The sequence below is a fragment of the Pleurodeles waltl genome, chromosome 11 (genome assembly GCF_031143425.1).
Source record: "Pleurodeles waltl isolate 20211129_DDA chromosome 11, aPleWal1.hap1.20221129, whole genome shotgun sequence".
Taxonomy (NCBI): Eukaryota; Metazoa; Chordata; class Amphibia; order Caudata; family Salamandridae; genus Pleurodeles; species Pleurodeles waltl.
The window spans coordinates 8,686,812-8,709,660 of record NC_090450.1 but is presented as its reverse complement, the minus strand read 5'-3'; the positions used below and the strand labels follow the sequence as shown (position 1 = coordinate 8,709,660).

Genomic DNA, 22,849 nt, shown 5'->3' with positions numbered 1-22,849 from the left:
TATATATCTTGTGCATATTTCCTATCCTCTCACTGAGGGTACACTCTGAGATACTTTGGCATATTGTCATAAAAATAAAGTACCTTTATTTTTAGTATATCTGTGTATTGTGTTTTCTTATGATATTGTGCATTTGACACTAAGTGGTACTGTAGGAGCTTCACTCGTCTCCTAGTTCAGCCTAAGCTGCTCTGCTAAGCTACCATTATCTATCAGCCTATGCTGCTAGACACCCTATACACTAATAAGGGATAACTGGGCCTGTTGCAAGGTGCAAGTACCCCTAGGTACTCACTACAAGCCAGTCCAGCCTCCTACATGGAGTTGGTGGAGTTGGTGGTGTAGTTGCTAGTGGAGCTGTTGCTGGTGGTGGTAGAGGTGGAATTGGTGGTAGTAGAGGTGGGGTTTGTGGTGGTGGAGTTGGTGGAGTTGATGGAGGTGGAGTTGATGGTGGTAGTGCAGTTGGTGACGTTGATGGGGGAGTTGATGGTGAGGTGCAGTTGGTGGTAGTAGAGTTCTTGCTGGTCGTAGTGGCGGAGCTATTGCTGGTGATAGTGGCAGCTGGTGGTGGAGTTGATGGTGGTGGTGGAGTTGTTGCTGCTGGTAGACATGGAGGTGGTAATGGAGTTGTTGCTGGTGGTAGTGGCAGAGCTGTTGCTGGTGGTGATAGGAGTGGGGTTGGTGGAGGTGGAGTTGTTACTGGCGGTAGTGCAATTGTTGTTGGTGCAGTTGTTGTTGTTGGTGCAGTTGTTGTTGGTGGTGTTGTTAATGGTGGTGGTATTGTTAATGGTGGTGTTTTTGTTAATGGTGGTGTTTTTGTTAATGGTGGTGAAGTTGTTAATGGTGATGAAGGTAATGATGATGGTGGTGCAGTTGGTGGTGGAGTTGTTGTAGGTGGTGGTGGAGTTGTGAGATGCTGGGAAGGTACACCCCGGGTGTGCTAGAGGAGATACCCACAGACCTGGGATGTTCCTGAGCTGTGGACCGGTGTCAAATATTTAAACATTGAAATAAGCCAAGCGATTACCTGTTTGGAAAATACTAACCTGCACGTTCCTTTCCCGGTACCGTCTGTTGTGAGCTACAGCTTGCTCTTTGTGGTATTTCAATCTCTAGTCGGTTATAGTCAGTAACAGTTTAACAAAAAAAAAACAAGCTTTGGCAAACCCAATAGGTTGTGCCTATTTAAGAGGTATTGGCTTTGCCAATGTGTTTTAGCCATGTTGGACACCAGCGTGGCTGCTGTTCAGCATGACTAAAGGTTAGCTGAGGAGAGTGTCTGAGTGTTGTGGTGCAGAGTGGAGTGACATAGAGAGTCGTGGAGTTAAGTGAAGTAGTGTGCTGTAGAGCCGTTTAGAGGGGAGTGGATCACAGTTTTGTGGAGTGGCATAAAGTGTCCTAGAGTGGAGTGATGTAGAGAGAGCTGTGGACACTTGAGTAGAGAGTCACTGAGTGGTGTGCCCTGTCGTAGAGCGGAAGGGCGTGCCGTAGAGTGGAAGTGGGGGCGTAGAATGGAGGTGAGTGGAGGAGAGTGTACTCGTGTTGCGGCTAGGAGTGGAGGGGTGTATCATAGTGTCAGAGTGGGGGAGCGTAGAGTGTAATAGAGTGTGTAGAGTGGAGGGGCCTGTCACTGAGTGACATGGGGTGAAGGGGCATAAAGTGGAGTGTCGTGGAGTGGAATATAATGTTGTGTCATAGAGTGTAATAGTGTGGTGTCCTAGAGCAGAGGGGCTTGTCATAGAGTGCAAAGGGTGGAGGGGCATAGAGTGGAGAAGGGTGGAGGGGCGTGTTGTAGAGTGCCATAGAGTTTAGGGGGTTGTAAAGTGGAAGGGCATAGAGTGGAGTAAAGTGTACTAGAGCATTGTGGTGTACACTGGAGGGGAATGTTATAGAGCGGATGGGCATGAAGTGGAGTGTTGTAAAGTATGGATGGTGTGGTAGCGCACTGCCATTAGACAACACTTTTTCAATTGACAATTTCATTTTCACCGGCATACAGTTTTACTAATGACCGTATACAGCGCACAAGTGATAATGTTTGGAAATGTCATCACCTTGTGTATCGATCACATTAAAATATTTTTTTCTACCACAGTTGAGAGTTACAAACAAAATGGTTCATTTGTTCTTTCATACTTCTGATACGATCTGAATTATCTGCACAGTTCAATTATGAAAATTTAAATTTCGTTGTGAGCTAGAAAAAATACTTTATTTTCACAGCAATATTGTTACATAAATCCTCACGCTTTGAAGTCAGGGAAGGAAAAGTTAAACAGCAAGCTCTCTTGGAAGAAGTAGCCTAATGTGTGACCTTTGTCTTTGAAGGCAGAGCAAATGTGACAAGAAAAAGATTTAGAGGCGTATTTACAGAAAGTGAGCAATCGTCGAATACAGTAAACAGACTATTCTACTCAGGAGGGACAAACTTAAGCTAGGCGGCCTAAAACAAAGCCAGCAAATAGAAAGCAAGCAAAGGTGAGTTACAAAAGGCAAAGCCAGTGGTAAGCAATGGGCAGAACAAGTTCCCAGGGAAGCTTTCAGAATGCCCCCCAGAAGTCGTTAATGGTCTGATAGGCTTCAACCTAAAGAAATCTTGCTGGCGGCTAAAACAGTATTGAAAGTTTTCTAGTATCCGTGTTCTTTTTTTTTTTTTTTTGTGTAGCTCGATAATATTGTAGCATTGCACCCTTGCGGTGAGGGGACTTTACTTCTGGCGAGAATACTGCAGGGGGCTTAATTGTGCGCTGCCTTGGGCACTTTAATTAAACATATCAAACCCCATGTGCCCAGGAAGCACAAGGTTTTAGTTCATTTTGGAGACAGTCTAATGAGCCTGCTATTCTCTTGAAGCTTTGCTTGTGTGGACCCTGCAGAGAAGGAACTCTTTGAAAGGAGGCGTCGACCTGACAAAGCCCCGCGGAGCCTTCAGTGGTGATGGGGGGAGTGAAGTCTTCTGTTGTTACTATTCTGTGCGACTGTTGAGAATTGTGTACCATGGTCCCACGAAGGCTGTGAAATGAAAAGAACTAAGGATTTCTGGTCTTAATGGCCTTTGAAGAATAAATGTCTTAATTGTGCTGCAGTCGGTGCCGCCCCCTACAAAGGTGATGTCCTCCACCGCAAAAACAACAAGTGATGGACGGAATGCTGAACATTGTCAAACACTCACCCCCAGTCATAGATCTGGGTTTAATCCATCGTTCTTTTGCTTACCATGCCACCCCAGTTTGGACCCAGCCATATGCAAATCAGTCTTGACCCTGTTCCTCATGGGAACAGTCCAGACCGAACTGCCAAGCCAGGTCCTCACTGGACCGGAAACAAGCATCCTGGGACCGGTTTCGGGAATTCACCCCTCATCAGCCAGGCTAGCTTGAATCCAGTGGCATGGGAAGCACGGTCCACCGTCCATCTTTAGTAACATACACTGTGTCGTCAGTGACATCACAGGCAGTCTGAGCTCTTTCATGTGATTGGTCCAGATACCTGAACACTGCTCATGATCGCCATTGGCTTCTCTTTATCCGCAGGGCCTCCACCCGCTATGATTTAAGGGCAAACTTACCAAAGAGTTGCATCACTCTTGTGCCACGCAACGGGCGCAGGAGCGACGCAACTGTTAAGTTAGATTTATCACGCCACGCAAGACCCCCTTGAGTGACTTTGCCTGGCTTGATAAGTCTAGAGTAACGCAGCGTTGCATTACTCTGCCATGGGAAGAAGTACCATGGGTGGAGTGTGAGTGTTCCCACGCATTCACCCACGGATTTTGTTGCATTTCCAGATGTACCACTGCTGGTAGACATAGGAATGCGTCAGAATTCTACACCTCCCCAGCGGAGGCGTAACACGGAGAAATATCTTTATCTCTCCTCCTCACTTCTCTGTCCTTGTGTGCTGCGTTCTGTAGCACACGCAAAGTAGAAATTGCCTCCGAGGGTTGTTTTTAGCTTCTTGCGCAACCACAATCCTGCTCACAACGCAGGCGCCGTTACACCATGGTGCAAGGGTTGCCTGCAATGGCGCTATGCAGCACAGTCTGCGCCAGTGCAGTGAACATAGAAGAATGCGCACTAAAGTGTTACGTACGGTCCACTCCTGTCCTTTCTGTATTGCGCAGCGTGGGTTTTTTCAAATAAATATGCCCCTAAGTTTGGCCGAAGTGGCGCAACTATTTGCATACATTTGGAATCGCTGGTTCATGTTAGCGCGTCGCAGTTTTGTACCTGCCTCAACCCGCTAGGAAGTGCATTTTGAACAGGGGGATCGCAGTGTCCAGAGCCGCCCGTGTCAGCGAGGTGTAATTATCAAACATTAAAAGTGGTCTGCAAAGAGTTCTAGAAGCTGCTGTCCCTCCCCACTACTCCGGAGTGGTCACTCAGACTCCTTTCCCTTGCCATCCTTTTCTGGTGTTTAATTCTGTCATCTTCTTGTCTGACCTGGGCCATCCAGTGAGGGACTGGCCTGTGGGTTAAGATTCACCTCTCTGTGTGCACTTTAATCTGCAGCTAGCAGCCCTGAATTTATAATGTGATCAACAGGACTACAGCTCCCACAATGCACAGAATACATCAATCCTGAACTGCATAAACTACTGCATGTGGGAGGATGGCTCAGAGAGCTGATGTTGGCACACACTGGCGATGTGAGGGTCCTGCATTGGAATCCTGTAAAGCAGACAGACTTCCACCTCGGGGGTGGGCTCAGTGACTGCTGTAAACTGGGCGTGGAGTGACACGATCTCATGGCACCCCTTTAAAATCTGCTCACCTGCGGTACAAAATACTATATAGAAACAGATTATTACAATAACACAATGAGTCTGAAGATGGCAGCTCTGGAGTAAACCTTCCCTCCTGGCTTCTGCTGGTGTCTGTCCTCGTCACCCCCCTCACTCTGCCCTAGGACTTGTAAGAGCTGTGCCTGCTCTAGGGCTCGGATGTGCCCAAGGTCACACCATCCTCACTCCTGGCGGATTAGTCCAGTGCTTGCTTAGATCCCTGAGGCCTGATGAACACCTCTACACCTATTGGGGGGCTCTGTCTCTTTGGCTCATCTGAAGTCCAGTGCTTTAAGACACTAGGATGCCAAGGTTACTGAACGCGGACGCCCCATAGCCTTGATTTCACCTCATGCCTTTCTTCTACCACCTCCAGGCACTTCCTATCTCTTTATCCCATGAATACCAAGGCTGCGTAGCCTTGATTCCACCTCATGCCTCTTTGTTCCACCACCCTACACTTCAGGTCTCTTTATCTCTTGAACACCGAGGCTGCCTGGTCTTGATTCCACCTCATGCCTTTCTTCTAAAACTCTGCACTTCCTGTCTCCTTATCTCATGAACATCAAGGCTGTTGGGCCTTGATTCCCTCTCATGTTTCTTTCTTCTACCACCTCCCCGCACTTCCTGTCTCTTTATTTCATGAACATCAAGGCTCCAAAGTCTTGATTCCACCTTATGCCTCCTTTTTCCACCTCCCCGCACTTCCTGTCTCTTTATCCCATGAGAATACCAAGGCTGCAAAGTCCTGATTCCACCTCATGCCTTTCTTCCATCGCCCAGACTTCCTGTCTCTTTATCTCATGAACACTGAGGCTGCCTGGTCCTGATTCCACCTCATGCTTCTTTGTTCCACCGCCCTGCGCTTCCTGTGTCTATCTCATGAATACCAAGGCTGCCTGGTCTTGATTCCACCTTGTGCCTTTCTTCCACCTCCCCGCACTTCAGGTCTCTTTATCTCATAAATACTGGAGCTGCCCGGCCTGGATTCTACTGATGCCTCTTTCTTCTACCACCTGCATTTCCTGTCGCTTTATCTCATGAACACCGAGGCTGCCTGGCCTTGATTCCAGCTAAAGCCTCTTCAACCACCTGCACTTCCTGTCTCTTTATCTCATGAACACTGAGGCTGCCTGGTCCTGGTTGCACTGACGCCTCTTTCTTCCACCGCCTGCACTTCCTGTCTCTTTATCTCATGAACACCGAGGCCGCCTGGTCTTGATTCCACCGACCCCTCTTTCTTCCACCGCCTGCACTTCCTGTCTCTTTATCTCATGAACACTGAGGCTGCCTGGTCCTGATTCCACCTCATGCTTCTTTGTTCCACCGCCCTGCGCTTCCTGTGTCTATCTCATGAATACCGAGGCTGCCTGGTCTTGATTCCACCTTGTGCCTTTCTTCCACCTCCCCGCACTTCAGGTCTCTATCTCATAAATACTGGAGCTGCCCGGCCTTGATTCTACTGATGCCTCTTTCTTCCACCACCTGCATTTCCTGTCTCTTTATCTCATGAACACCGAGGCTGTCTGGCCTTGATTCCAGCTAAAGCCTCTTTCTTTTACCACCTGCACTGCCTGTCTCTATCTTATGGATACCAAGGCCGCCTGGCCTCGATTCCATCTCATGCCTCTTTCTTCCACCACCTGCTCTTCCTGTCTCTATCTCACGAACACCAAGGCTGCCTGGCATTGATCCCACCTCGTGCCTTTCTTCTACCGTTCTCACTTCCTGTGTCTTTATCTCATGAACACCGAGGCCGCCTGGCCTTGATTCCACGACGCCTTTCTTCCACCACCTGCACTTCCTGTCTCTTTATCTCATTAACATCAAGGCTGCCTGGTCTTGATTCCCTCATGTTCCTTTATTCCACCAACCGCACTTCAGGTCTCTTTATCTCATGAACACTGAGGCTCCCCGGCTTCGATTCCACCTCATGCCTCTTTCTTCCACTGCCTGCACTTCCTGTCTCTTTATCTCATGAACACTAAGGCTGCCTGGCCTTGATTCCACCGACACCTCTTTCTTCCACCGCCTGCACTTCCTGTCTCTTTATCTCATGAACACTGTGGCTGCCTGGCCTTGATTCCACTGATGCCTCTTTCTTCCACCGCCTGCACTTCCTGTCTCTTTATCTCATGAACACCAAAGCCGCCCGGCCTTGATTCCACCGACTCATCTTCCTTCAACCGCCTGCACTTCAGGTCTCTTTAACTCATGAACACCGAGGCTGCCTGGTCCTGATTCCCTCTCATGTTCCTTTCTTCCACCACCTGCACTTCCTGTCTCTTTATCTCATTATCACTGTGGCTGCTTGGCTTTTATTCCACCTCATGCCACTTTCTTCCACTGCCTGCACTTCCTGTCTCTTTATCTCATTAACATCAAGGCTGCCTGGTCTTGATTCCACCGACCCCTCTTTCTTCCACCGCCTGCACTTCCTGCCTCTTTATCTCATGAACACCGAGGCTGCCCGGCCTTGATTCCACCAACCCCTCTTTCTTCCACCACCTGCACTTCCTGTCTCTTTATCTCATGAACACTGAGGCTGCCTGGTCCTGATTGCACCGACGTCTTTCTTCCACCGCCTGCACTTCCTGTCTCTTTATCTCATGAACACTGAGGCTGCCTGGTCCTGATTCTATCTCATGCCACTTTCTTCCACCGCCTGCACTTCCTGTCTCTTTATCTCATGAACACCGAGGCTGCCCGGCCTTGATTCCAACGACCCCTCTTTCTTCCACCACCTGCACTTCCTGTCTCTTTATCTCATGAACATTGAGGCTGCCTGGTCCTGGTTCCACCTCATGCTTCTTTGTTCCACCGCCCTGCACTTCCTGTGTCTTTCTTCCACCTCCCCGCACTTCAGGTCTCTTTATCTCATAAATACTGGAGCTGCCCGGCCTGGATTCTACTGATGCCTCTTTCTTCTACCACCTGCATTTCCTGTCGCTTTATCTCATGAACACCGAGGCTGCCTGGCCTTGATTCCAGCTAAAGCCTCTTCAACCACCTGCACTTCCTGTCTCTTTATCTCATGAACACTGAGGCTGCCTGGTCCTGGTTGCACTGACGCCTCTTTCTTCCACCGCCTGCACTTCCTGTCTCTTTATCTCATGAACACCGAGGCCGCCTGGTCTTGATTCCACCGACCCCTCTTTCTTCCACCGCCTGCACTTCCTGTCTCTTTATCTCATGAACACTGAGTCTGCCTGGTCCTGATTGCCTCTCATGTTCCTTTCTTCCACCAACCGCACTTCAGGTCTCTTTATCTCATGAACACCGAGGCTCCCCGGCTTCGATTCCACCTCATGCCACTTTCTTCCACCGCCTGCACTTCTTGTCTCTTTATCTCATGAACACTGAGGCTGCCTGGCCTTGATTCCACCGACGCCTCTTTCTTCCACTGCCTGCACTTCCTGTCTCTTTATCTCATGAACACTGAGGCTCCCCGGCTTCGATTCCACCTCATGCCTCCTTCTTCAACCGCCTGCACTTCCTGTCTCTTTATCTCATGAACACGGAGGCTCCCCGGCTTCGATTCCACCTCATGCCACTTTCTTCCACCGCCTGCACTTCTTGTCTCTTTATCTCATGAACACTGAGGCTGCCTGGCCTTGATTCCACCGACGCCTCTTTCTTCCACTGCCTGCACTTCCTGTCTCTTTATCTCATGAACACTGAGGCTCCCCGGCTTCGATTCCACCTCATGCCTCCTTCTTCAACCGCCTGCACTTCCTGTCTCTTTATCTCATGAACACGGAGGCTCCCCGGCTTCGATTCCACCTCATGCCACTTTCTTCCACCGCCTGCACTTCTTGTCTCTTTATCTCATGAACACTGAGGCTGCCTGGCCTTGATTCCACCGACGCCTCTTTCTTCCACTGCCTGCACTTCCTGTCTCTTTATCTCATGAACACTGAGGCTCCCCGGCTTCGATTCCACCTCATGCCTCCTTCTTCAACCGCCTGCACTTCCTGTCTCTTTATCTCATGAACACGGAGGCTGCCTGGTCCTGATTGCACCGACGCCTCTTTCTTCAACCGCCTGCACTTCCTGTCTCTTTATCTCATGAACACCAAGGCTGCCTGGTCTTGATTACCTCTCATGTTCCTTTCTTCCACCATCTGCACTTCCTGTCTCTTTAACTCACTCTTTCAGGGTGTCTCCTTGAATGTGGGTTTAAAAGGGGTCCCATGATCCACAAAAGCCTCATGGAGGCAACTGTAGTTAATCATTGCACCTGTTCTGCCCCCACCCCCTTTAAAATGCAGACCCGCGTGTTGCCTGCACGGCGAAAGTTGCGTTTCACTAATACCCAAGGGCACGTACGAGTCTGTGGCTGTGCAGGGAGCAGGGTATTAACTGTGATAAGACGCACTGGCCCAGGTGCCCCTGGTGCACCCTTGCGACACAGTGCAGACCTCGCCCAGGTGCCCTGGTGTACCCTTGCGTCACGGTGCAGACTGGCCACGGTGCTCTGGTGTACACTTGCGTCACGGTGCAGACTGGCCCAGGTGCCCTGGTGTACCCTTGCGTCACGGTGCAGACTGGCTCAGGTGCCCCAGGTGCAGACTGGCCCAGGTGCCCCGGGTGCACCCTTGCGTCACGGTGCAGACCTCGCCCAGGTGCCCCTGGTGCACCCTTGCGTCACGATGCAGACCTCGCCCAGGTGCCCCTGGTGGCCCCTTGCGTCCCGTACGGTGCAGACTGGCCCAGGTGCCCTGGTGTACCCTTGCTGTAGTGTTGACGGCGGAAGTGGTCAACACCAGGAGGAGGAAGCAGGAGAGGGGGGTTTAGAGCCCGACCCCTCCGAAATAGGTGCAAGGTGGTTTGCACCATTGGCGGGAGGGGGAGAGCATAAAAGGGGTATGGGAAAAGCGGGAAAGTCAGTGACGTGACGGAGTATGAGGAAGAATAAAGCAAAGTTAAAACACACGCGACTCAGTGTGTTTCATTTGAATAGGCCGCGCACTAGCCGACCAGCGCGACACTACATTTGGCGACGAAGGTACTCAAGATCCCCGTGTGCCACGGCATGAAGAAGAGTCTTTAGCCTGCGCCCAGGCTCTCAAAAAAAAAAAAAGAGAAGGAAGAGCGATCGACGCACGAACTCACCGGAGCGCAATACCTCGTCCAGCTGAGCCTCGCCGTCCGCGAGGCCATCAGAAACTGACACGGACGTGTCAGCACGGCGCGGCTGCGCTCCAGCTCCGACGCCGGCGGCCGACCGGAGGAGGTCGCACCCTACGCCCAGGGAGGCCGCACGCGCCTGTTAAAAGGAACGCCCACCGACAGGCCCCCAGAGTGAAATCGGACGCCGGAGCACGCCAGGTGAGACGCCCGGAGCGCGTTAGGAACGCTCAAGCACTCCGCTGCGCAACTCTGCAACCGAGTCCTCGGCGCAAGTGTCCGTGAGCCCCACCAGCAATGTAAAGCCCAGACGCCCGCTGCGCCACTCTGCACTGGAAAAAAAAAAAAAAAAAGGGAATAAGTAAATAAAACGGACAGCCGCTCGACACAAAAAAAAAAAAAAAAAGGGGAATAAGTTAATAAAACGGACAGCAATAACGTTTAGAGACAAAACCACAGAAAGAAAGTAAACAGAAGGAGAATCAGAGCACTATTTTTCTCTTTCCCCGGTTTTCCCTGTATTTTTTTCCACTGGCGGTGCACAAAGGACACTGGTGCATAAGCAAAAAGAAGAAGCACAAAGCGCACAACACTCCTTGCGACACCCCTATAACCAACATGGCCGGAATACCGCCCCTAGAGCCCTTCCAAGTCACAGGTGCGCCCCCCACCCAAGCAGCAAAATGGAAGGTCTGGGTGGGACGCCTAGAAACGTACTTTGAAGCTCTGGGCATACAAGCAGAGAGGAAAAGACCACTCCTCCATATAGGGGGAGCAGACATACACAAAATTTTCAAGACCGTCACTGAGGCCAGACCTCGCACATACGACACCCTAAAGGCGGCAATCACAGCGCATTTCGAGCCATATGCAAACGCAGACTATGAAAGATTCCTCCTGCGCCAGGCTCGACAAATAACCGATGAGTCAGTTGATGTGTTCTACACCAGACTCAAAGAGCTAGCGAGCACCTGCACACTACCCGATGAAGACGACGAGGTCAGAGCACAGTTCATCCAGGGGTGCTCGTCATCAAAACTCCGAGAACGCATACTACAACAGCCAAATATGACTATGAAGGACATACTAACGTTAGGGCGGTCACAAGAGCTTGCGCGGGCCCGCGCAGCACATATGGAACAACCATCGACAGCCCAACCGAAGGCCGAAACTGCAAACGCAGTAACAAAGGAGTCCACGCGACGCAAAGTCACCTACAAAGGAAAACCAACAAGCAGAAAGTGCAAATGGTGCGGAGGACCAGCACCACACCCAACAACTTGTCCAGCGTGGGGAAAAAATGTGCAGTGCTTGCGGAAAGATGAACCACTTCGCCAAAGTGTGCAGGTCCACTCCAAAACAGTCGACTGTAGCCCCCAAGACCACGGTCAAAATGGTGAACCTGGAACCCCGATTCAGAGAGCGACACCGACAACGAATCTCACGTGGTGCACATTATACACACCATAAAAGGCCGGCGACTCCCCACTTGCAAAGTAAAAATCCAAGGCACACAAGTGTCAGCGTTGGTAGACACCGGGGCATCAATAAACTTAATGGCCACAGATGTGTACGACGCCCTACCTAAACCATTGCCACCACTAAGACCCACAAACGTCCAAGTGTTCGCTTTCGGGCACAGCCAACCTTTACAAATAGCAGGGATTTTCACCACCGAGGTCAGCCATGACGACACCACAAAACCCACAAAAATATATGTATCCAAGGACGGAACAGGTTTTCTACTAGGCTGCCAGACTGCCCAGGACCTCGAACTGGTCCATTTTGCTTTCAGCATACACGCACATGCGTTACTCCAGCTCACACAAGAGTTCAAGACTCTTTTTGACGGTATCGGATGCCTCAGAGGGCCCCCCCTACGGCTACACATAGATGAGTCGGTCACACCTACAGCGCTCAGACACCGCCGAGTCGCTTTCCACCTCCGCCCCAAAGTGGAACAGGAGCTCCACATGCTGGAGCAAGCAGGGATCATCGAAAGGGTCACTGGGCCCACACCGTGGGTATCCCCGATCGTAGTGGCAAAGAAGCCTAAACAACCCGACGCGGTCAGAATTTGCGTGGACATGCGAATACCAAACCTTGCAATAAAGAGAGAGCGCCACCTTACACCCACAATCGACGATATCCTGAGCGAATTGACAGGGTCTTGTTGGTTCTCGAAGATGGATCTCCGATCAGGATACCACCAGATCATGCTACACCCCGAATCGAGGCCCATCACCACCTTCTCCACACACAACGGCCTATGGCGCTACAAAAGACTGAATTTTGGTATCTCCAGTGCCGCAGAAATATTCCAGCAGGTGATCAAAGACGTCCTACATGACCTCCCAGGAGTACTGAACGTCAGCGACGACATTTTAGTTCACGCCCCGACTATCGGAGAACACATGAAACGACTGCGAGCTGTCTTCGCAAGACTTCAAACAAAAGGTTTGACGCTCCACAGAGACAAATGTGAATTCCTCAAGGAAGAAATCTCCTTTTTCGGATACCGATTCTCAAAACAAGGAGTCTGGCCCGATCCGCAGAAGGTCAAAGACATCCAGGACGCCCCAGCACCAACAACAGTCACAGGAATAAGAAGCTTCTTGGGAATGGTCACGTATTGCGGGAGGTTCATGAAGAATTTGTCCGACATCACAGGGCCTCTAAGGAAGCTCACACAGTCCGTCCAACCGTGGGTATGGGAGAACGAGCAAGAGACCGCATTCCAGGCCACCAAAGATGCACTCTTAGCAGACACCACCCTAGCATTCTTCGACCCTCGACGACAATCACAGCTTGTAGTAGACGCAAGCCCCACGGGGCTAGGGGCTGTACTGGGTCAGAAGCAAGATTGTGGTGGGTGGGCCCCTATCGCCTTTGCAAGCCGCACACTCACACCCACGGAGCAAAGATATTCCCAAATCGAAAGAGAAGCCATCGCCATCCACTGGGGTTGCCGACACTTCCACCTGTACCTTTATGGAAATTCATTCTCAGTAGTGACAGACCACAAACCTCTACTTCCGCTGTTCAAAGGGTCATCATCCAAGCCACCCCCTAGAATTGAAAAGTGGATCCTGCAATTACAAGAATACGACTTCACACTCACATATCAGCCCGGCACAAAGAACCCAGCGGATTTCCTCTCCAGGCACGCACGCCCAGCCACTTCAAAGGAAATCGAGGAAGCCAAAGACACAGAAGAATATGTGAGACTGGTAGTAGAAAGAGCACGGCCAGCACCCATACCACTCAAGGAGGTAGTGGAGGCAACCAAACGGGATGAGTGCCTGCAGCTAGCAATAGCGGCAACCCGCACTGGAGAATGGAGACCCCTCCAAAGGCCGGACTCATTCCGAACGCAGCAGGCCCAAGCTTGCCTGCATGCACTATTCAACGTGCGCCAAGAACTGTCTGTAAGCAAGGAAGGCTGTCTACTCAGAGGATTCCGCCTAGTTATTCCAACTAGCCTCACCGACAGAGTAGTGTCTTTGGCACACGAAGCACACCAAGGGGTTGTCAAATCCAAAAGCCGCATCAGGAACAAAGTCTGGTTCCCAGGCCTGGACAGACTAGTGGAAGACACAGTCCAGAGGTGCATGGCCTGCCAAGCCAGTGGCAACCCCGACCCCCCCGCACCCGTCATAACGGAACAAGACCCGACGGCACCATGGGAAAGAGTGAGCGCCGATTTTGGCCACCTGCCAGACGGGTCGCACATGCTCATTATGATAGACGATTTCTCACGGTATCCAGAGGTTGAAGTGGTAAAGTCAACGTCAGCACAAGCAGTCATTCCCAAAGTAGAGAAGCTCATGGCCACTCACGGGTTCTTCGGCGAAATCCGCACAGACAACGGACCCCCATTCAACAGCAGCGAGTGGGAACAGTTCCTAGAGTCCACAAACACAAAACACAGACGCATCACCCCGCGGTGGCCACAAGCAAACGGCGAGGTGGAGAGGTTCGTGAGAACCCTCAATAAGGTAATCCGCATAGCAGTGGCGGAAGCTAGAGACATTGAAAGAGCGATCTACGTGTTCCTAAGGGAGTACAGAGTAACACCACATGCCACCACAGGAGTCACGCCCAGCCGGCTCTGTTTCGGCAGAACAGTAGTAGACGCCATCCCGCACCACCCGTCCTGGGCAGTAAACACACCGCCACCCAGTAAATCAGCAACCAGGAGGAGTGCCGCAAATAGGTATGCATCCCGGAAAAGAGGGGCCAAGCATACAAGGATGCAAGTAGGAGACACGGTGTTAGTGAAAGACCGCCACCCGGGTAGCAAATTCCGACTACCTTTCGAAGTCAAACCGTGGACGGTGATCACAGTAAAAGGCACAATGGTGACGGCCCAGAGAGGCCAAGAAAAAGTAACCAGGAATGTGGGTTTCTTCAAGAGGCTAATCCCACAAACATCCAGCGGAGAGGGCATGAGCTACGCAGAGACAAGAGCCGAATCAGACACTGAGCCAAATGACTGGAGTCTCACACAAGATGAACCAGGACACAGCCAGGGGCAATCAAGAGACCGACCAACATCGGAACAAAGGGAAGCACAGGCGGCAGAATCAGAAACGTCTGGACCGAACAGAGAAGGAGCACGAACATCAGGGCGGTCGGGAGCAGAGAGATACTCACTACGGCACAACCCTGGGCCTTCACGACGGTATGCAGACTTCGCATGCGACTGATCCGTCCTGCATGCTGATCGGTGGACGTTGAGCTATCCCAGCTACCCAGTTCAGTTTTGTTTGATGTTTTAATCTACACCTTTCCCCTGTTGGGGAGGGATGTAGTGTTGATGGCGGAAGTGGTCAACACCAGGAGGAGGAAGCAGGAGAGGGGGGTTTAGAGCCCGACCCCTCCGAAATAGGTGCAAGGTGGTTTGCACCATTGGCGGGAGGGGGAGAGCATAAAAGGGGTATGGGAAGAGCGGGAAAGTCAGTGACGTGACGGAGTATGAGGAAGAATAAAGCAAAGTTAAAACACACGCGACTCAGTGTGTTTCATTTGAATAGGCCGCGCACTAGCCGACCAGCGCGACGCTACACTTGCGTCACGGTGCAGACTGCCCCATGTGCCCTGGTGCACCCTTGCGTCACGGTGCAGACTGCCCCATGTGCCCCTGGTGCACCCTTGCGTCACGGTGCAGACTGGCCCAAGTGCCCCTGGTAGCGTGGCGGGTTAATGCGCCTGCTGCTGGCTCTAAGAATCCGAAAAAGAAACTGGAGACAGACTTGCTGTGAGAGAACCTGACTATTATTTAATGAGCTGCGTCTCTGCCTGGTGCCTTGAGACCCCCTCCTACCGCTGGATCCCTTGAGGACCCCCATCGCGCCCCACCTCCCCCCAATAGCGCTGCGACCCCTGAGACTCAAATAGCGCTGAGTGTGTCTCATTACACAGACTCTGCTGTCTACGTGCAGCGCTGAACAAAGGGAGCGGAGAAGCGCTCCAGGCGCTTTCTTTGAGGCGGCCTCAAGGCATTTAAATGTCGGTGGAAGGAAGTATTTGGGGCGAGTTCTAGGAATTCCTTGATTGATTTACAGGGGTTGCTTTGTTGCACTACTGATTGCCCTTAAAGACACACATGTGATGTGATTACAACGTCTGCGCAGCTGTGGAGAGTTCAAGCCTTGGCCAAGGCGCACACTCTCGTGTCCCAAAATACAGGCAGCCCCCGTGCATACATGTGCTGGCACCAGTGCATGCTGAGCTCACACAACGCATGTACAGACATCACACAAGGCGCACGCATCCCCCGTGCATGCGAGTACTGTCACCCAGAGCATGCGGAGCACACACAACTCATGTAGAGAGATCACACAAAGCGCACGGAGCGCCCGTGCAAACATGTACTGGCACCCAGAGCATGCGGAACACACACAACTCATGTACCGAGATCACACAAAGCACACGGAGAGCCCGTGCATGCATGTACTGGCACGCAGAGCACACACAACGCATGTACAGACAACACACCAAGCACACGGAGCGCCCGTGCATACATGTACTGGCACCCAGAGCATGCAGAGCACACACCACGCATGTACAGACAACACACCAAGCACACGGAGCGCCCGTGCATACATGTACTGGCACCCAGAGCATGCAGAGCACACACCACGCATGTACAGACAACACACCAAGCACACGGAGCGCCCGTGCATACATGTACTGGCACCCAGAGCATGCAGAGCACACACAATGCATGTACAGACATCACACAAGGCGCACGCAGCCCCCGTGCATGTGAGTACTGGCACCCGGTGCATGGAGAGAACACGTCTACAGAGGCCCACGACCACACAACGTATGTACACAGAGGTCACACAAGGCACAAGCAGCCCCCGTGTATGCGTGTACTGGCACCCAGTGCATTCAGAGCACACGTGTACAGAGGCCAACAACCACGCACATCGCATGTACACAGAGGTCATACAAGGAATATGCGGTCCCCGCACATGCATGTACTGGCACGCGTGTACAGAGGCCCACGACGTTCAAGATATGTGCGCGGACATCACACAACGCACAGGCACCCCCCGGTGCATGCATGTAAGTGGCACTCAGTACATGCGAAACACACGTGTACAGATGCCACAACTACACATGCACAGATATCACACAGCTCACACACTGAGTAGCGTGCACAGCGGCCCGGCGCTACTCGTCCTGCGCTGGACTTTCAGTGCCACCAGCTCTTGGCCAGCAGTCTTTGTTACAACGACATCAGGGACACTGCTATTTGGGTATGGGGTAACAGGACGCCTGCTGCACTCCCATGTTTGAAGGTGGGGTTGTATTTAGTGGCAGCACGCCTGCTGCACTCCTGTGTTTGAAGGTTGGCGTGTATGTAGTAACAGCACGCCTGCTGCACTCCCATGTTTGAAGGTGGGTTGTATGTAGTGACAGCACACCTGCTGCACACCCATGTTTGAAGGTGTGTTTGCGTGTACGTAGTAACAGCACGCCTGCTGCACTCCCATGTTTGAAGGTGGGTTGTATGTAGTGACAGCACACCTGCTGCACTCCCATGTTTGAAGGTGGGCTTGCATGTAGTGACAGCACGCCTGCTGCACTCCCATGTTTGAAGGTGGGCTTGCATGTAGTGACAGCACGCCTGCTGCACTCCCATGTTTGAAGGTGGGCTTGCATGTAGTGACAGCACGCCTGCTGCACTCCCATGTTTGAAGGTGGGTTTGTAAGTAGTGACAGCACGCCTGCTGCACTCCCATGTTTGAAGGTGGGCTTGTATGTAGTGACAGCACACCTGCTGCACTCATGTTTGAAGGTGGGCTTGCATGTAGTGACAGCACGCCTGCTGCAGTCCCATGTTTGAAGGTGGGCTTGCATGTAGTGACAGCACGCCTGCTGCACTCCCATGTTTGAAGGTGGGCTTGCATGTAGTGACCGCACGCCTGCTGCACTCCTATGTTTGAAGGTGGGCTTGCATGTAGTGACAGCACGCCTGCTGCACTCCCATGTTTGAAGGTGGGCTTGCATGTAGTGACAGCACGCCTGCTGCACTCCCATGTTTGAAGGTGGGCTTGCATGTAGTGACAGCACGCCTGCTGCACTCCCATGTTTGAAGGTGGGCTTGTATATAGTGACAGCACACCTGCTGCACTCATGTTTGAAGGTGGGTTTGCGTGTACGTAGTAACAGCACGCCTGCTGCACTCCCGTGTTTGAAGGTGGGTTTGCGTGTACGTAGTAACAGCACGCCTGCTGCACTCCCGTGTTTGAAGGTGGGTTTGCGTGTACGTAGTAACAGCACGCCTGCTGCACTCCCATGTTTGAAGGTGGGTTTGTATGTAGTGACAGCACACCTGCTGCACTCCCATGTTTGAAGGTGTGTTTGCGTGTACGTAGTAACAGCACGCCTGCTGCACTCCCATGTTTGAAGGTGGGTTGTATGTAGTGACAGCACACCTGCTGCACTCCCATGTTTGAAGGTGTGTTTGCGTGTACGTAGTAACAGCACGCCTGCTGCACTCCCGTGTTTGAAGGTGTGTTTGCGTGTACGTAGTAACAGCACGCCTGCTGCACTCCCGTGTTTGAAGGTGGGTTTGCCTGTACGTAGTAACAGCACGCCTGCTGCACTCCCGTGTTTGAAGGTGGGTTTGCGTGTACGTAGTAACAGCACGCCTGCTGCACTCCCATGTTTGAAGGTGGGCGTGTATGTAGTAACAGCACACCTGCTGCACTCCCATGTTTGAAGGTGGGTTGTATGTAGTGACAGCACACCTGCTGCACTCCCATGTTTGAAGGTGTGTTTGCGTGTATGTAGTAACAGCACGCCTGCTGCACACCCATGTTTGAAGGTGGGTTGTATGTAGTGACAGCACACCTGCTGCACTCCCATGTTTGAAGGTCTGTTTGCGTGTATGTAGTAACAGCACGCCTGCTGCAGTCCCGTGTTTGAAGGTTACTCAGTGAAGTAAAATATTTGCCTAAGATCACACAGTTTGAGACACGTTTATGGGTCATGCGTGTTACAGTTGGCTTCAGTAGATTATTCAGGTCACTAGGCCTGTAGGTCTGGTAACACTTCTCTGATTTGTGAATCCAGTTGGATAACAACAGCTGTTTGTCCCAAGACACCCCTAGAATGTGTTCACCCCTGGCCTTGTGGGTTTCCTGTCCCATATCTGTGAGCTGGGCACATATTTTGCTGGTTTCAACCTTCTTTAATGTGGATCAGGTGGGACACCCTGTGCTGGCTTGTGATGTGTGTAGTGCATGATGCTCCCCTTGCGAGGGGTCACACAGCCCTCGGTGGGTGTAGCGTTTGGGAGGGTTGTTCTCTGCTCGTGTGAACAGAAGCCTGTTCCTCGGCGGCTAGAGGGGGCCTGTGCACCCGGCCGAGAGGGGGCCCGGCTGTCTGACGTCACGAGGGGCACTTTATCACGGATGTTCCATTATCTGTCCTCCCCGAGGGCTAGTGGACCATTTCTGTCCATCTGTGGTTGTTTCATATACTGTAGAGACATGACCCCCCCACCTTATATCCCTCCAAGGAGCTTCTAGGTTCAAAGAAAAGATTGCAAGTCCGCCTCAACATGTTCCGCCAGTGCTGTGACATCCTTCTTTTGGGCGCTTTACGCATGCTTTTGCTACTGAAAGGTGCCCAAGGACAGACTCAGCGTCCCTCTGACAGACTGACACTCCTTGGGCCTGCTCTGGCATACGGTTCAATATAGCGCTGCTAAACTTTGGTGCTTTGTAGAGGAGCTATGAGCTCGGAGTCTGAGTACTGGCACAGGCCGGGGGACGGTGTACAAGGGGGTGTCACCGGCTGTCGGCGCAGGGAATGAACTGGAGGGGGTGGGGCAGAGGCAGCTCGTTTGGGGGTACTAAACCTTAAGCATTAACGCCCCCTCTTGTTTCCTTGCAGGATGAAGGTGGCCTGTCTCCTGATTGCTCTGTGCGTCGGCGGGGGCTGGCAGGTGAACGCCTCAGGTGAGTCCCTTTCTGTCCTGAGTCAGTCTTGGTGCATCTCCGAGGGTGACCTGTGCCTGCAGTTTTAGGACTGTGTGTTAAACGAGGCACGTGAGGTAAAATTACGGGGCCTTATCTAAGGGCGGGTCCTCTCCGGGTCTGTTGTAAATTCATATTTAAAAACCGAAAATGCTCGTTCGTGTTATCAGACAGCACATGCCATACACACGCCTAAATTTGCTAAGATTTTACTCCGTGTTTGCGTCACAAAAGTGATGCAAATTGACACAAAATCTTTCTTTACCTATTTACTTTCCGGTGCAAAGCTTGTTTTGTGCTGAAAAGGACCCTAACAGTAACGCAAAGCAGCGCAAAGCACTGGTTTGCATTACATAGCGCCAAGGGGCCATTACATGGATGGCACATGGGGTTCCCATGCAACCACCCAAGCCTTTTGACGCAAAACCTTATCTACAAACCATACAGAGGCTTTTGAGCCATAAGGTAATGCCATTTGAAAGCAGGCTTTAAAACGAGAAATGTTTTGTTTTCTCCCTCCTGTCCTCACTTTGCATGCGTGTTGCACTGTGCAGCACACACACAACGTGGGAAAGTTTGTGTGTCTACGCATAGTATGTTGTACTGGAGGTTACCCTTCCAGTATAAATCTATGCTAGACTTGTGCACACACCCTTGCACTGTGGTGCTAAAGTGTGTGCGTGGTGCGTGGCAGCTAAAATCATCAGTGCTTGGGAAAGGGGAGGCGAGAGCCATATTTCTGCATATGTGGCGCTGTCCTGCGCTGCCCTCATGGTGCGCAGCACAGATTCTTTTTGCCTGCTGTGCTGCATGAGAATCTAATAAATCTGGGCCACAGACTCCTACCTTGCTGTACCCCGAAAGGCACATGCAAGGTCGGCCCGGACCTTCCAGACTGGGCCCCTTACTAATCCAACTAGAATCCACTCTCGACGAACCTCAACTTTTTATTTTCTCTGAAAGACATTAATGTACAAAAGTGCACACATCCTAGCTTCACCCAGAGGGTTAAATGCCCTCACACCTCATCCTCTAGCCCAGTGGTTTCCAACTTGTGGTCCGGGGGCCCCTGGGGGTTCGCAAAGCTCCCTCAGGGGGTCCGCGACTGGTTAGTAAATTAAATAATATTAACAGATTAGGTTTCCAGCTTTCAGTAATGACTCAGTAGGGGTCCCTGGATTCCAATTAAGATTCATGGGGGTCCCCGGGCTCCAGGATGATCAAGTGGGGTCCACAGAAATCAAAAGGTTGGGAACCACTGCTCTAGCCTGTTTAGTGTATTATTCCGTCTCTTACGGAGCACTTGTGTTGCAGTGCGTAAGGCACAGTTTATTCCTGAAAACTACAATGAAATACTGACTCGTCCATGTACTGCCTTCGTTATGGGCGAAGGCCCGCGACCGAAGGGAGCTCAGGAGGGCCCGGAGCGGAAACCCCACCGCGGCCCTGAGCAAACAAAGCGCCAAAAATGGCGCGCAACGGCACAATAGAAAATAGGGGTACCGGAAGCCCCCCGCGAGCACCCCACCATTTCCGGCCAAGAACGCAAAACGGACGTTCTGGCGAAAACAGAAAGGGGAGACACCCTGAGCAAACAAAGCGCCAAAAATGGCGCGCAACGTCACAATAGAAAATAGGGGTACCGGAAGCCCCCCGCGAGCACCCCACCATTTCCGGCCAAGAACGCAAAACGGACGTTCTGGCGGAAACAGAAAGGGGAGACAGGAAATAAAACAACTAAACCAATGGGGGTGCAAGCATTTTTTGAATCGCGCACCCCCCCCCCCACCCCCATGGGCCCGGAGGGCAGAAATGGGGGATAAAAGGCTGCCCGGCTCCAAGTACCCACAAAAGTTGCAGGAGACCGGGCAGCAGGAGAGAAGAAGACACCCACCCACCCACACCTAAACATCAGGCTCCCAGAGCGTCGCAGACTGGGAATAAGGACAACAGACGGTAGCAGTATACGGCGGAAAGGAGAGATAAACAAGAACTACAAAGGCCACACCCCACGCAGCGGGGTGGCAGGGCTACTTACCTTGGGATGCCTCACGGCAGGGTAAGGAAGCCAGCGGAGGTACTCGAAAACACGGCACTCGCAGCCTGGGTCCGCCAGAGAGCGGGACACAAGGACTAAACAAAGGTAGCGAGTTAAGCCTAAAGAAACGAGTACCTTCCTACTGGAAAAAAAGGAATAACGGCTAAAGACCAAACGGGAGATTGATTGAAAACAAAGGAACGACGGCATGTAACAAAGAAGTCATTGTTAAGCGGAAAGGCGAAGTGAGGTACGACACAAATGTACCAAGCTGAACCACAAACATGGCAATGTATCGCTCGCAACAACTTGATAGAATGATTTATGGCCCTCATAAAAGCAGGGCGGGCATGCTGTAAACTAACTGTTCAATAAACTGCGGCCAAAAGATTTCCAAACACATACCAACTCCAGTGTTATCATTTGCGGGTATGGGCCGTATGGAGGGGTTTATACCCCCACCCCTACCCCATGAGCACGATTACCGCCATCGGTACCATGAACACGCCCTTGTAACAAGAGCCACAGCATGTGTGCATGGGTGTGTTTTGTGTGCAGTGCGTTGCTTCGATGCCACCCGTGAGATGCGCGTGAGATCCAGCAATGCCTTGGCCTAGTGTAAGGCTGGCAGTGGTGAACGGTGATAACAGGAGCCCCGCCCACTTCCGGAAGTGAGCAGCAGGGCTGCCATACGATGCTCCCACACAACACACGGCAGGCTGCAGGCTTCCGTCCCAGTGAAAGGAAGAGGCAGATGGGGACATGACAATCTGTCAAGATTTTTGCTTTTTCAAGGAAATGTAAACAGGCCCATTATGTGATTATCACATATACGTTATCGCTAAATTACCCTGCTGTCTTTGTGCTGCGAGGCCACGCCTGACATGTGGTGCTGCATGAGAAGTAAATAAAATGTAAAAAGAACAACAGAAACCTATCCGATGAAATAATGTCCGCTCACACTACTCCGCGCACTTGTTAATGAGATGCGCATGTGTGGGCACATGAGATAATGTTGGACCATCTGCAGGCTTGAATCAGTGGTGCGGCCTCCTAGCTTTTCCTCCTGCGGCAGTCGCTAAAATGAAAATAGGACCCGGATGCCCCCAGTAGGCCCCCACCCAACATGACGAAGTCTGATTGTCTTTCGCATTGGGAAAATGTATTCAAAGATTACACTCCTTTAATACACACTGTGCAAGATTAATCTAATCATAACTCATAAACCAAAGAAAAACGCATAACTTGTAAATCAAAATCATTACTCAATTTTTGACACCCAACCAAGGATCCGGCCGTGTCCCAAACCCACCGTTGGACCACACAGGTGAACCGTACCTCACCTGTATCCCTGGGGAGGGGGGGTGGTTCCAACACCTCAGCGTACCTTGTCCCCAT

General features: G+C 51.6%; 1 protein-coding gene across 2 annotated transcripts in view; it reads left to right on the top strand.

Annotated features, from left to right (window-relative positions):
* IL1RAP (interleukin 1 receptor accessory protein) overlaps positions 1-22,849 on the top strand; it is a 329,530-nt gene that overhangs the window by 98,011 nt on the left and 208,670 nt on the right. For both annotated transcript variants that reach the window (XM_069212783.1, XM_069212784.1), the window contains exon 2: positions 19,331-19,395. In XM_069212783.1, the coding sequence (XP_069068884.1) occupies positions 19,332-19,395 (64 nt within the window). In that variant the 5' untranslated portion in view covers position 19,331. The remainder of the gene's footprint in view (positions 1-19,330; positions 19,396-22,849) is intronic.